At 30.5% G+C, this 16,989-nt stretch overlaps 2 protein-coding genes across 2 annotated transcripts; both read right to left on the minus strand.

The window, feature by feature from the left end:
• Positions 1-81: 81 nt before the first annotated feature.
• LOC113553206 (glucose dehydrogenase [FAD, quinone]-like) lies at positions 82-4,607 on the minus strand. The gene is made up of 2 exons (XM_026956409.1): positions 4,382-4,607; positions 82-2,067 (listed from the first exon to the last, which is right to left on the minus strand). Exons 1-2 carry the CDS (start codon positions 4,418-4,420, stop codon positions 250-252), a joined length of 1,857 nt encoding a protein of 618 aa, XP_026812210.1. The 5' UTR covers positions 4,421-4,607; the 3' UTR covers positions 82-249.
• A 6,573-nt stretch (positions 4,608-11,180) lies between these two features.
• Positions 11,181-16,989, minus strand: LOC113554443 (nuclear receptor subfamily 2 group E member 1). Its single transcript, XM_026958293.1, has 7 exons — positions 16,952-16,989; positions 14,308-14,448; positions 13,306-13,401; positions 12,254-12,343; positions 11,828-12,011; positions 11,607-11,719; positions 11,181-11,527 (listed from the first exon to the last, which is right to left on the minus strand). Exons 1-7 carry the CDS (start codon positions 16,953-16,955, stop codon positions 11,301-11,303), a joined length of 855 nt encoding a protein of 284 aa, XP_026814094.1. The 5' UTR covers positions 16,956-16,989; the 3' UTR covers positions 11,181-11,300.

A 16,989-nucleotide genomic window follows, 5' to 3' on the forward strand; every position in this document is an offset into this window, starting at 1 on the left:
ATCGTTGTAACTGTGTTTGTATGATGTATATATATATATATATTTCAACTGAAACAAAACGGAATACGACAGAAATGTAGATTAATTTTGAACCGATCGAAGTCGGGATATATGTACAATGTATTTCTAAAATTACAATACATATATAGTATATTATTATAACATTATATGATCTAGTTCAAGACTTCTACGGACAGACGTGTCTGTGTGTGTAATTCTACATCATATTATACGTATTATTTGTATACTTTACGGGAGTTTACCGTAATATTTTTTTATAATGTCCGATCCCTTTTCGGCGATCATTATGGTCGCGGCGTTCGTGTTTACCGAAACGACTTTGGGCATTATCGAACTGTCGATCACCCTGAGACCCCGCACGCCTATCACGTTTAGCGTGGTGTCGACGACGGACCGCTGATCGCAGGTGGGACCCATCCGGCACGTGCCCACCGGATGATAGAACGACGTGGCAACGTTACGAATAGCGCACACCCAATAGTCCCTGGTTCCCCAGGCGTGAGCCGTGCAGTCTGGATACGCGACTGGTTCCAGCTTCAGTCCCGCGTCTACCATCGGCTTGGTTTTTGACAGTTGCACGACGAAATCGATTCCGCGCAGCAGCGTCTCGATCTCGTCGTCGTACGACAAGTAATTGGTGTAGATCTTCGGGCGCGCCAACGGGTCAGCCGACCGCAGGACCACGCGCCCGGTGCTTCGGCCGTCGACGTTAATAGGTATCGCGAGCACGGAGTCGCTCAGTTTGTTCAGATCGTCGAACAGCGTTGCCACTCGGTCCGAGTATCCGAACATGTTCGACAGCCTGCTCCGTTTGTTCGGTGTGTTCCTCGTGCTGTTGTACGGATACCTGAGGTACACGACCTGCACGTCGGCGTGACCCTTGTCCGCGGTGTCGACGAAGCTCACGAGGTTTGTCAGGCCCAACGTGCCCACGCCTCTGGACACCAAGTCGAACGTGGCCCGGGTCAGGTCGGCGCTCTCACGGGCTATGTCGGCTCGGGATCTGTCCTTCCGGTCGCTGAACACCAGTCCGGCGAACGAAACGTGATCCTGGTAGTTGTAGCCGACCGGCAAGTCGCTGAGAACGTGGATTCCGTGTTGGCGCAAATGTCTCGCGGGTCCCACGCCCGACACCATCAGAATCTGAGGGCTCATGATCACGCCCGCGGACAGTATCACTTCGCGGGTCACGTACACGCGTCCCGTTCGCCCCGCCGGCCCGACGTACTCGACGCCCACCGCCCTGGCGCGGTTTCCGCCGCCCGGAAAATCGGTCCGTTGGACCATCACCCGCGTCACCCTGGCGTTTTTCGCCACGAACAGGTTCGGCCGTTCGCTGGCCGGCAACAGGAACGCCTTGAGCGTGCTGCACCGGAGGCCGTCGCGCACCGTGAAGTCCAGCGGCCCGTAGCCGATCGCCGGGGGCGCGAACCGGTTCATGTCGTCCAATTCGGCCAACCGGAGCAGCCGGTTGCCGTCCGCGACCGCCGAGTACGCCGGGTCGATGGAAACCAGCGGGCCGACGGTGAGCGGGCCGTCGCGGCCGTGCGGCACCGCGTCCCGCCGACCGCTGCCGCCCGTGAAGTTCTCCGACTTGACGAAGTACGGTAGCACGTCGCCGAACCCCCAGCCCGCGTTGCCCAGCCGCTCCCACTCGTCAAAGTCGCGCCTGGTGCCCCGCAAGTACATCATGGCGTTCATGGACGACGACCCGCCCAACATCAGGCCCCTGGACACCAGACATCGGCCGCTTTCCAGGCCGCCGAACAGGCGCGGTTCGGGTTCCGTGATGAACGTCCAGTCGACGTCGCTGGTCAGCGCGTCGCTGTACCTGAGCGGCGTCTCCGTGTAGTTCGGCGGGTCGCCACCCGCCTCCAACAGCAGCACATTCCATTTGGGTATCTCGCTGAGGCGGGCTGCGACCGTGGCGCCGGCGCTACCGCCGCCCACCACTACGAAGTCGAACGTCACGTTGCCGGCGCTCGCGAACAGCGTCGGACCGTAGTCGTGCGGATACATCAGCGACGAAACTCTATCCGATCGTCCCTGAAAACGATGACGATGGACTTCATATTATTTTATCGTATACTGCCGTCTCCAGTGAATTTAGCAGAAATAACGTAACGGGAAAAGATCGGCTTTTTTTCAATCGACTATACGTTATTTGAATGGAAAAATACTGATATGCATTATGCTCGTATATTAAAAAGATCCAAAAATATGCTATTTATACTTTGATAATCACATCCGAAATATCAAAGTATTGGTGACTCGTGTTTAATGAACCTCAAAGTTATGAGTTGTATAACTATCGGAGTTTATATATTATATGTATTTGAATGTTAATAACATTTTGATGTATAATTTATTACTTTTTATGATGATATGTACATTATTTTATGTTAACATGTTGTCACGTGGACCAAATCGAATCATAATATTAAATATAGAGAAATGCACATATATGTATGTGCTACAATAAAGTACATAGGAATTCGAAAGAGATTTGTCGAAATTGAGTATAGTTTGTCTAAATTAATCGTTCATTAAAACACTCATGTGTTGCCGTGTTGATTTTTATAATATTAGGTATCTATTATCAAAACAAAGTTTATTGGTGTCATACGGGTATGTCTATATACCTACATAGTATTTCGACCATACTTATATAGTAGTGTTTATGTCGCGTGAGAAGTAATCACTTATCAGATTAATTCAAGTTTTTTTTTTTAACTATTGTTATGTCATATTAAATTGTGTATTTTACAAAAACGATAAGACTATTTTCTAATAAATTCGGAGCATAATAGATTTCTAATAATAATAAACAATCATGATTGTTGGTCACTATACAGGTGTTTAAAATAAAATTAATATACTAACAATAACATAATACATTATTTGAACGTGAATAAAACTAGTATTTACAAAAAATACATACAATAGGGTACTAGGCCACTCGGGTCTCATTAATGATTAATCTGAACGAAATTGAGGGAAGTGGTCGTTCGGATTACCTTTGACTAAAAAAACATCAATTATTTTTAAAATTTTAAAATTCAGTTTTATCTATACTGTATTAATTTGTAAAAATTCATAATTTAAAAAGACAATGAATACAATCAAAATTATTTTAATCATGTATATATAGTCAGTTAATGTATATATTAAATTCATTATTTATTTATTTTTTAAACACTAGTTCCTATGTTCTGATTAAATGCATTGTCCTGCAAACGTCTAAGCAAAATTAGTTCTTAGCAGTTTTCAACATTTTTTTCAGCCCATAGTATGGCAGTATTCAACGCTTTTGTGGCTTCTGAAGCAGATATCATACAACATGGGTTACCAAATGGCGGCCACGAACAAATTTTATACGGCCCCAGACAAAGAATAAATAAAGCATATTACAACAACATTATATATGTTATTGTTGTAAATTGGTTTTTAAATAATGTAAATATGTACTTAGAATTTTTATGGCCCACAAAAAATTTTCAGATTCCTAAGGTTAGGTGACTCTTGACACACAACATATCATAACTAAATGACGTACACGTGCAATGTACGAATGTAATTTATTGACAAATTTTATTACCAGGAAATATTATTATTATGATTTACATGTATGTATTAATATAGCGAATAGCGATGCGATAATAATTCTTAAGCCCGTTCCGATTACTGCGTCTTTCTGATTAGCTTGTTTAACTGTTCACTGTATGCATTATAATACAATGTAGGCAACTACATTAGTTATTAAATAGAAAATATCTTATAAAATATTATAATAACATCATAAGCAATATAAAAAAATCATGTAAAAAATTGTTTTACTTTGATTGTTATTATTTTATTAATTATTATTAAATACAATTTTTAACGCCTATAGGCATATATGGCATAATTTTAAATTCTGAGTGGGACGATGAATGTATTCATTTAATAAATGATGTGCATTTCTTTTTACGTATTAGAATTAGAAAACTGCTTTAATTTATAACTTCAAGGGCGGTTTTTGGCAGAAAATTGGTTCTAGTTTGTACTTATTTGGGGGTAAAAGTTAAAAATTTCCAGTATTTTTCCATAATATCAAGAATTACCGAAAAAATAAATACGAATATTATTACGAATGTTAAATTTGTAATAATATTATCAAGGTAATAATTGTTTGGTAGTTTTAGTAGGTATAGCTAGATCGCTAACGAAAAACATTTCACTTAAAAAAATGTAATTGAAAAATAAATAAATTTATAGACAATAATAAGGTTATTATAGTTTATTATCTCAACAATAATAACGGAAAGGTCAGTAAATATTTAATATTATAAGGTTAGTAATATTTAATATTTGTACTTACCAAACACAGCATAGTGATAACTGTCAAATAAGCAAACATTGTTTTGCGAAGTTTTTCAGTTTGCGTAAGTGAAGTATTTGTGCAATATACAAGTATCTATAGTCGACTGAATACGATTGAATCAAGAACGCGTAACTACTTACTTTATAGGTATGTGTAATGAACATATAATTGGACGGTGTAACTCAGTGTAAGTATATATTTGAACTAAAAACAGGTAACGATCGTCCGGTAGACTGAAGTTATGAATAATATTAAAACGTGCAGTAGATACTTCTGTATACACATACTTATCTATATTATACTAGCTGTATATACAATATATATGAACAGTATATCGCGGAAGTTTTATTTTATCGATTCATCGTTGCGAATTGCAAAAGATCCGACTAAACGAGTATTATGGGTTATAATATAATATATAGCCCTATAAAAACGATTTATTATTACGTCAGATATATACTTATATTATTCTATTCGTAGTGTGAATTCAATGATATTGTATACATGTTGGCTATTGTTATATTGATCGTCCGGTTTCATTTTTGAAATAATGTATATTATTTTTATATAATATATTACACATCCGTGATCTTTGTAAAAATGTGATATGAACATATTTTACACTTTTTGAGAAATACTGTGATTTTGTGTTACACGGTAAAATATAAAGCTACATTCAAGTAAACATTCCCGCTTGGCGCTTATATTTATAAAAATCTCTCTGCAAAAAGTTTCTGTGAACAATGAACATACAAATACATATTACTAAGCACACTTCAAAAAATATAAATATAATTAATCGTATTTTATATACTTAATGTATAATTACTAAAATGTATTTTACCGTAATAAAATAATTATACTTATCTGAAGCAAACAAAAGTTATGATCTTATGAATTATAATATAATAAGTTATTCAATAACAATGTAAATAAGAGTCGTTTAAAACATTAAAAGTATATTTAAAAAAAAGTAGACTTTATATATGCCCCACTGGATATTATATTATTACGTATAAATACGGTATAAACTAAAAATAAATGTATAAATGTATTGTATACATAGTGTCTATCGATTTTAATATCCAAATAGGTATAAAAACCATTTTAAATTACTAAGCGAGATCCAATATACTATATTATTATGTATTTATGTTTATATTTTTTATCATAGTTTATATTCCTGTGATAAACAACTGTTTTTTTTCAGAATTCAAGAGATTTCTAACATTCTTTATAAACGAAATTCTATATCCCATTGTATTTTGAATGTACTGTAAAATTATAAATTGTTTTATTTTTATTTTTTTATCATAAGAATTGTTTTAATATATTGCTAAAAAGGTGAAAATCTTACCAATAGTTTTTGTGCGTACCTTGATTTAATAAAATAAAATAGTAGGTAAATACGATTTAATTAATTAAATAGCATATTATTCCTAATCTACACCACAATTATACAACACATTTGTTTATATAAATATATAATTAAGTAAAGTGGAATTTTGTTTTGGTATCAAACTTAATTCCGTATAGTAATTAATATGATAATCTATCACTCTATCAGTGCTGCAACTGAGTTTGGTGAAATTCAATGGGAACAATTATCAGGATATTTCTACACTATCTTTATCTTAACTAATTATTATTTTTTTGATAATATTTTACTTTTGGGGTACGAACACAAATCTTAATACGGAAATGTATGTATATATATTCTTTAGTTCCATGTTTAATTATCATTATCATTAATTTGTTTACCTAATATTTTATACTTATAAACACTGTTATAGAAATGTATTTTGAAAAAAAAAATCTTAAGAAGTTTGTCTTCTTGTCTTAAAAAGGTAATGTAATAAACTAATAACATTAGGTACATAAATAGTAACTAAATATTATAATTAATATACAGAAACTTTTAACAAAACTTGAAGTAAATCTAAGAATAAATATGCAAGTTATACTACTTATACTGACTAATAGAAATACATACACACTAGACCTGCCAAAAACAGCTTCTTTGTATGTAAGTATTAACAAACCGATTTGGACTAATGACATACATTATTACTATTACTATTTAATAATTTACTAGATACCTGAAGTAGGTATTAAATAGATGACAGTAGATACCTAAATGACATGATTTTTTAATGGTACATTATAATTCATGTCTCAATTCAGAAGCTCACATAACACAGGTCAAAATTCAACTCACTAGTTTAAGTATACTAATATAGGGAACAAGACCATTATATCGATCACTTCAAAAAATATCATTTGAATGTACCACTTTCGATGGGGTTGAAAAAAAATGGTATATAACAATTAAACAATAATTTCTATAATATTCTCTTGATTGTATAGATATTCTAAATTAATAATTTAAAATTACAAGCTGTTATCGTTAATTTAAGCATTATAAATTGTGGTCAACATTTTAAAAAATTTTTAGGATTGATGTACTCAAAATTACAACTACTACTAATTTAGTCATGCGAAACAGACATGTAACCGTATTTCAGTGAACCGTAAAAGTAAAAATTAGCTTTGTAGAACATGTTATGTAGTACGGATACGTAAATATGTGTTTTATGGATCATCATTATTATTATAATGTGTACAAATTGTTATGTCAGAACGATTTGATCGGATCTTCGAAATTGACGTTATTATTATAATACACATATATCATTGCAGTGATATTATTAGTTATTATATATTTTTTATATGGTAAATTGGTACTGCTCTACCTAATTCCAAACGAAAGCGTAAAAAATGGTTTATGTCTACCAAATAAAATATTATATAAGATTAAGTCATGCAACTGTTGTCTATAAGTATAAAAGCCAATATATAATTATATAACTGGCATGATTAGCTAAATGAGTATAAGATTATACCTATTATAATATACAGTATAGAGTTTTTATAAACCTAGACGAATTCAGAGTATTCATTAATTTCATCTGGTTTAGCAATATTTGTCCAGATTAAAAAAATTTCAAGTTTCAATAGACTTAAATAAACAAAAAAAAAAGTTTTACCGCCTTATGAATTGAATATTAATATGTTATAACAAGTTCCAAAAAAATACACCAGACACAGGGTTCAAATATTTATGATTGAAAAAATTCAGTAATTCATTTTGTGTAGTGCTCTCAACTTTCATTTTAATGGTGTGATTTATTATTATTACTTTTACATTAGATACATAGCAGTAATATACATATAATGAAGTTGTAATAATACATTTATTTCATAGATTAATACTGTTTTGTCTGTACTTCAAGAATTTCGTACAAATTAGTAATTATTATTTACGTAAAAACGGTTAGTGAGTCGACCGGATTTTCGTGTTTACCAGCCATCTACTATAATATTATAGTATAACATAAAATATTATACAAAACCATTATTTGATACATGAATATGATGATATTTATGTATTGGTATATATTATTATTTCAATATTTTGTTACGGACTCGCGAATTCACCTAGCTTATCATTAAAGGCTTGCTTTTGTAATAAAAATCACAATTTAAAATTTAAATTATAGTCATTAATATCTAAAATTCAAGGGTTTATTTTAGCAATGATTTGTTATGATAGAAATTGTGAAAGATTATTGCATTTTAACAATGAACAAAATTAAAAATATTGTTGGTATTATTATAATAATGATTGGCTTAGATATCTGTATACACAAAAACAAGCACAATAAGAAATGTAATGGCCTTCAGTTCAAAAAAAGGGATAAATTAAATACTATATGTGAATAAGGCATACGAGTACACAAGGAAGCACAAAACATACAATTTTCAAATGTATACCATATTGATATAGTCAATGAGCTCCAAACATCTTCACACTAGAGATTAGACTATAAAGTTTCACATATTTTTGTACTTAAAAATTCACATAGTTAACAAATTTTGAACTTGTACTTAATAAAATATATTATTATTTAATTCTACTTTCAATGATCTACTATTGTCTTCACTTCTTATCAAAATTGTATGTTCGACTGTTTGAGTATATTCATCTCTATTGCGATCAATCATAACTCGGCAATAATTGGTATGAATATTGTATTATTAGAAACTAAGTTACATGGCCTTGTAGCTATAGTATTTTGGTCTGTATCGTATATATAATTAATAGGTTGATATATATTTTCAAATTGTATGTATAAAATGCATATATTAAGATTATATTTAACAGAGTGATTCATTTAACGTAAAACACTCAATATTTAAAAAAACTCAATGTTTTTTTGAAAAATATTCTTTTTTTTCATAATTTTCATCGTCACATAACAACATTCTTAGAATATAACATGTACAATTTAAAAACCGAAGTAAAAAATATTCGTAGAATTTCAATCCATAAAAATAAAATTTTAGACAAGTAGTTTATTAGTTATAACTTATTAACACCCAAATTTTACATACTCTAAAAAATATTCTTCTTTGGAATAAGGAATTAAAAAAAACATGCTGTCATTAAAAGAATTTACAAAATTATAACGGCTATAATAGTAAAAAATATGTTTTCAAAAATTAATAGTTTTTAAATTAATGTGTGTTAATGGATCATCTAGTAATTTAAATATAACCGGTATTAAAGTAAATAAGGTAAATTAACAGTCTTAAAATAATATTTAAGTTTAACTTTGTTTTGTAAAAAAAATAATACGCACGAGGCGCAAATACGTTTGAATGTGCATATTATATAGGTATTATATTATCAGGTTAAATGATCTAGAATCTATATTGAATCAGTCAAACTTTTTATGGTATATTTATACTTAAGCATTTTTTATCGTCAAAAATCAGTCATTGTCCCATCTTTCATATTTGTAGTATTGCGACAGCCGGAAACTGTATGACATTATAGCACGAGAATCATTATTACATTATTTTCATTATTCAGATTTATTCTATATATTATATTATTTTGTAATTAATTAATGATAATAGTTATGATAATAATTAAGTATAACAATATTATTGTACATATTATTATCGTCATTATAAAATACAATATTTTTAAGTTTTTTTCTAATGGTATATTTTACATTAAAGGATCATACGTATCGTTGTAAAAATGGTATAATATCCAATGAGTAAAGGACGTGGAAGTGAAATAATACCAAGACCGGCAACAACAATACGTACATATAATATGTAACATAACATGTAATATAATACGTAGTATGTACATTGTACATGCTACTCAAAGTGGAATAGTAGATATGTATTATATATATCTCCCACTACGACGACTACCTTTAATCGTTTTTTGACGGACCGTCAAAGGAACTTAAGGGTCGACTCTGTCGTCGTTATTGTTGTGGTCGTTACTGTCATCGTATCATTAATACATTTGATATTATTATAATAAATAAATAAAGCATTATTTAAACGCACGTGCCAGAACAATAGTTTTGGTTAAAAAGGTTTTTTTTTTGGAATGTTATACCTATATACGTATGTTTTATTATATCATTGTTCGCGAATCCTTTGCGGTACTCGTCTTTAAAATCGTTTCAGGGTGGTGGTAAAATTCGGCGAAAAGGCGTAACAGAGGTGATTTTAACAAAACAACAACCCAACACCACTGTTAAATAAATATATAAATATAACGTATTTAACTCAATAAATATGAAATAATTTAGAAATCGTAGACAACTCTAAAGAATACCAAAAATTATAACTTAAACGTATTAACTGTTTAAGATTACATTTTGGATATAAATCCTTATAAATTATTAATATATAGATATTATTAGGTAATTATAATATTTAATACCTACTCATACTTTTATTTAAATATCCAGGTATTATTTAAAAAACTTAACTGCCTTTTAAAAGCAATGTCTTCTACACCATATACGTCTATGTTATTATAGTTGTGTAAGACGTAACGTACCTATTAAATTATCTCGTTATATTATTATGTATTTATAAACATATTTTTTTTATGACTATATTATTTATACGCGTATCTTGTAAAACAATTACAATTCGTCATAAAAGTATTTACGATTTTTTAAATGCACAGTTAACTATAATTATATAAAATAAATATCAATTCTTAATTACAGCAGTTTGTATAATAGTTTTTGTCAAACAAATATTTTTTAATTATAATTCTAAATTTGTTTTCTAATAAAAACTGCGCCCAATTAAATATTCATTACAAATAATTTTCAGTTTAAAGAAACTGTGCTTAGTGTATAATGATTTTGGATAAAGTTGAACATTGAATTGTTACAATATTATAACAAAATTATGAAAATTAGTTATACTTGGTAGCTTTGAATTTTTTATTTCCTCTTAAATGTTGATAGGCATCAACTAGTTGTATTTTTTTCACTTTATAATTAATGTTTGGTTTATAAATTAATTTGCTTATTTCATTTAAAATATTAAGATATATGTATTAAAAATAGTATCTATTCAATGAAGTTTAAAATCTTACAAATCACTCAACGAATGCGTGCATCTTTTTTCAACAAATCTTATTAATTTTTAGAAAATAACAAAATCTATTTAAATTAGATGTATTACAGAAATTGCTTTAAAATAAATTTGTAAATTTTAGCGTGTACCTATACTGTATATAGGAACTATTCAATTATGCAAATTTAAGTTGCAGGTTTGAGGTGTTTTACTATATATGGGTTACAAAAACCAAGTGACTTGCTCAATTTTTAAACAAAGAGTACACAGTTTATCTATTATATAATTATAGTGTTCTTTTATTGTTATCTATTTACATGTTGAGCGGTTACTAATGTTTCGCAGACATTAAAATATTAAATATTAAAATATAATATATGTGTAATGTTTATTTGTTTGTGTATAGAACTGTAGAAGCTGACTAGAAAATAGATAAATCGTAAAGCGTCTAAGTAATGACCGACACTAGGTGATTCATTGGCACATTTCTGACGGATGGTTCGAAAAAAATTATTTTTATGTACCCCGCCAAGTCTTCAGTGACGGAAAGTATACAGGCCAATATTCCGTAGTATCTGGTCGGTGACTTGAACGCAGCGTGTTTCATCAGAGCGTCCTTAGCGTTTGTTCCAATGGTGTTCAAGTCGTTTCTGAACTCAGCTGAACCGCATAGATCTCGTAGCAAAATACAAAACCATACATATACAAATCTAAACTAATATTGTTGAATCGTTACAAAGAAAACATTTCTTACCGGGTCGACATAGGACGAGGGTAAGCACTAAATTGTATTCGACTGAATCGAGTCTCATAGCCCGGTGACTGGCTATTAACGTGGCGACTATACGTTCGACGGTTGAATTTGAACTATGTGGATAGAAAATAAAATCAATAATAAATCCTCACAGACCACATTCATTGCAATGACAATAACAACGTTATATTTGTACAGTATATATTATAAATGAAACTCACTCGGATAATAGTGTTATGAGGTTTGTCGGCCAAAATGCCGCCATCAGCACGAAAGATTGATGCCATGTTTTATTGAGTATTTCATTTTGGTCAGCTTTTGGTAACATAGCTATCGATTCATTGAATCTACATTGTCTGAGACTCGTTAAAAATATTTGAGCACCAATTTCGTATATGTATTCATCTACATCATGAAACAAAATATACGATATTAGGTACTCAAAAGTGAACTTTTTTTTTTCAATAGTTTTTTTCATACATGGTTGGATGACCTTAATCTATTGTAATTGTAGTATTTAAGAGAAAATTATACTGAAAACTTGTTAGATTTTAGAAAAGTGTAGTACATTTGCATACAGATGAATTTATTGAACTCGTTGATCTACAACTATTATAGAACTATAACACAACTATTATACATCTTACTTCTTGTTTTCCAGTTTTTTGGCACAACGGTATTGATTTCAGGTATTTTAGGTATTTTGGATTTTCTCGGACCTCGTTCGTCTTGAACAGCTAAAAGTAAAAAAGTACTGTGAGATCAGATTGTTAAAAAATAGCGAAACCAATAATAATAACAACTATGTCTAGTACTAACTATTATATATATATATATATATCAGTTGAATATATAATACCGTATTTATAATATATATATTGCATTCACTCGTTTCATTAACTGGGCACCCAGATATTAGGGGTGATGGTATTTTTTTTTTACATCGATATTTCGGTATGATATTTTATACCGGTATGGATCGGTGTACCGAAAATATCGTTAAACCGGTATTTTGATACAGTAATTACGGTATATTCAATGTTTGGATATTTTTGGTATTTTCGATATTTCGGTCATTTCGATAATTTCGATATTCCGGTATTTTCAATTTTTTTTTCGTTATAATGGTTAAGTACTGTACCTATATTATTATGAATTATATTAATAAAATAAATTATTTAATTTATTATTAAACAGAATATTATATATTACATAATCTATGATCAGTAATTATATTTCCCTCACAACTGAACACACGTTCGCTAGGAACACTAGTACCTTATACGCATAAATATTTTTTACCAAGTATGGCCAAAGTTGGGAATAATATATCATACATATCCCACTGGAAAATTCGTACAATTTAAAAATAGATTTAAATATTAAATAACTAATTTCGATAATTTCGATATTTCGGTAGTTTTGGTATTATCGGTAAATTCGATATTTTCGGTATACCGTTTAAAAAAAAAAAAGGTAATGTACCGATATATCGACCTTAAATCGATATACCGGTATTACCGTCACCCTTATCACATATAGTAAAATTCATTCAATCGTGAATTTTGACGAAAATACATAGATGAATTTCACTATCCAGTATTCAGTAATGAGTGATTTCACTATGTGAATGTGATATATTTATATATATATATTATCAGTGTATCTATAGATATATACTTGTAAATAAGATATTTACCGGAAACGTTCATGTTGACCCTCATACACTTTTGAAGTCTACAAAACGGGCACCAATTTCTTCTAGCCTTGTCCACAATACACTGACCCGTGCCAGCTAAATGCATATAACAGCAAATATTATTATTACAAAAAATAATAATTAAATAATAACTATCTCAAAACTCAAAGATAAATAATAAATACAGTTTCAATCAAATTAAGTAATCGGGAATTTACTTTCTTTTTTTTTTTTGTAACTCGCTATCGCTACAGCTATTTTTTTGCAAAAGAAAAGTAATTCGCTATTGCTACTGTTAATCTTTTTAATGTAGTGCGTTACGCTTTATCTATTTTTTAAAAAAAATTTCTCAACTAACAACGAGTGTTCAATTTATTCCTTGTTCGTGTACGCATCATATCACTTTATTTACTTGTATTATTAGTTGGCAGGCTTTTCTCATGTATCTCATGTAAGTCATGAATTTTTCGTAAAAAACTAAAAAATGTATTGTTGGAATTAATAACATTTGTATTATGTTGGCTGGTATTAATAGATATTTTATAGTTTGTTTCTAATTACTAGAAGTCTAGACGGTATGTGATGAGTAAGAGCATTACAAACAATTGAAAATTGCTCAATATTTTTGTAAATATTTAATCGAATGATTAATAAATATATTAGAAAACACTTTTAATATAATAAATAACAATTATTATTTGTGATACAACATAATTATTTGTGATAAATGACTATTTTTGATACACTAACCATAAATTATAGTATATTATATTATATATTTATATTCTATTATTACAGTATTTGGATATATTATGTATAGTGTAGTGACTCTATACAAATCTCTATAAAGTAAGTAGCATTGCTACGATTAATGCACTATTCTCAGTCACTCATTATAATATAATAAATTATAATTTCAAACGAAATGTTATACTCCACCATATGTATATTATATTATAGCATCGTAATAACAGCGTTTTAAGATATCTAATGACAACGTACCGATACATGTGTATACAATCCTCCGCCTGACACTCCGCTTGAAAAAACAGGAACAACCATCGCAGCAGTAAACACCGTAGTGTTTCCCAAATGACTTGTCGCCACACACCCGGCAGTACACCGGGATCGGTAACGTTCGTCCTAGATATAATTATTTAAAATAAAATATAAAAATACAAGCAAACAATACAAATTGTGGTAAAACATTGTAAGTACTTATTTGAAAATTATTGTAATTAAATAATATTGTAAAAAAAAACATGTATTTACATAAAGTATAAGAAATAAAAATGAATAAAAAATATATAATGCTGATGAAATGTAGACATTTTTCCCATAGTTATTTCCCCTATGTATAAATACGATATATTGTGTATCGTATTATTTATTATTACAGTTTAAAATTCTAAAAAAGTTTAACTTAAATAATTAAATAATTGAACATAATATATAATATTATATTATATTAGTGAACAATGCTACAGTACTTTTATATTTTTAAATTTAAATTGTGAGTCTTGAAAGTTTAAATAACATGCTACGTTAACTTAACAACTAATTAACTAATAACTGATGTATGTGATAGGTTGATAGGCAAACACGTACGGCGTACGTATTTAATTGATTTTACGGACACGTCAACTAATACCAATATGTAAACATCGATGTAAAATGTATAAATACTATGGTTTTCAACATATATAACTATATAAGTACCTATATAAATATAAAATGATTTATATATTATGAAATACCTAAAAAATGTGTTTTTTCGTTATTGTTTAGACACGCATGCGTTATTATACAAACACTGTATATAATATTGTATATCGTTATATATGCAGCGCTCTCAGGATAACGACATCCGCGCAGATAATTGATTTTCGTTATCTTCTCCCCGTGCGTTTTCATAATACATAATAATATTGTCATGCCATAAACGGCCATAACGCGCCACGTACATACGAACCGTACAAGTCGTACAACGATATTATACATAACACGCATTATTGCACACGCAGCATTGTCGTTATAATGATCTATAATACGCGCGCTGCTGCAGTTATTATTGCCGTTAAAAAACAACGTAAATGAATTATGTCCTCGGGCATACTCGGAGACTCGTAACGTTTTTACGCTAAAGCGGTGGATTTTAAATAACTGAAAAAAAAACGTGTACTGACATTGTGTACATAAGTAATACTTGTAATAAAATGATGTATAATATGATAAGCGGGTACATGTAGTATGTACACATTATAATTTATACTATTATACTAATGCTGTAAAGTATGGACGAATTGACGTTTTTGTCGTTTCTACTATATGTATCTGGCTCTCAGATTATATTTATATATATATATATATATATATATATATATGATATATCGTACCATGGTATTCAGAAATTAATAATCATGTAACATTATACGTAAATAGTATAATGTATAAAACGCAAACCTATCGTACGACAGGTGCGGCAGCCGAGTTTTGATCAATCGATCGTTTTAAATTACAACATATAAATACACGAGGGGTGATAAATCAAATAATATTATAACAATAACATCCTTGCATCTCACCTCTCAGAAAATCGACCACGTGCGCTGAAGTGTAATGATATTATAATCTAATAATATAACCAATATTGATGTATAAACAATCTCTGAATATCTCTCGATAATAGGTATATATATATATATATGGATATATGGCTGCATACGAACTGCGTCCACGAAATAAGAATTGAGATTATTGACATGCTAATTGTGTCCCGATTATTTGCGTCATTGAATTTGGAATGTATAAAAAATAATATTAATGACATGAACGAAATAACACGTTTTGATTATATAAAAACTGTATCATTCAAATTTTTACCAATTATATATTTTAATATATAATAATACAATAACTTAACTTTACTTTTATTTTTTTTTTATTAGTTTAACGAATTAACAACGAAAACAACAATTTTGATGAACATAATTACGAAATTATGAAAAATAATATTTTTAACCTACCATTATAGGTATATTAGCAATAATATAATATTTAATGTTGCTATTGACAGTCTCGAGTTTGTCTTGAATGTGAAGGAAAATAATGTATTTACAATATTTACATAGGACACAATTAGTGTAGTTCTTAAATATTATCGGGATGCAATTCGTTTGTTACGGAATACATAGTAAATTAGTAACCCATCGTCATCCCGATTATCCGAAGATTACATATACGCGATTTCGATCATCCGCGTTCGAGTTGGAAATACCCATATAAATTTTATCGTTATTATACAGCCGCTGTAATTTGTCTTATTGGTTAATTTTTGTTGTATTGATACGTTAGGTTATATACATAGGAACTATACAATTAGAAATAAGTACGTCATGTACAACATCTATTTCCTAAGGTCGTAGTACAAGTCTTTCATAACATCCTAGGACAACAAGGGATTACTGTATAATGTTACGGTCCCGCTCTCATGTACATAATAATATTATAAATTATAATATATTATTAAGTTTTGATGGGTTGACGTCTAAGAAATGACCTACGAGACGATAAAGGGAACAATATCGAAGGGTCTCTATGTGTACCCGCACTCTTAATGATATTATGACGTAATCTATATACTCACCCATACGAGTTGTATGTATATTATGCAAACCGCGCTTG

Source organism: Rhopalosiphum maidis, chromosome 2, assembly GCF_003676215.2.
Source record: "Rhopalosiphum maidis isolate BTI-1 chromosome 2, ASM367621v3, whole genome shotgun sequence".
NCBI classification, from domain to species: domain Eukaryota; kingdom Metazoa; phylum Arthropoda; class Insecta; order Hemiptera; family Aphididae; genus Rhopalosiphum; species Rhopalosiphum maidis.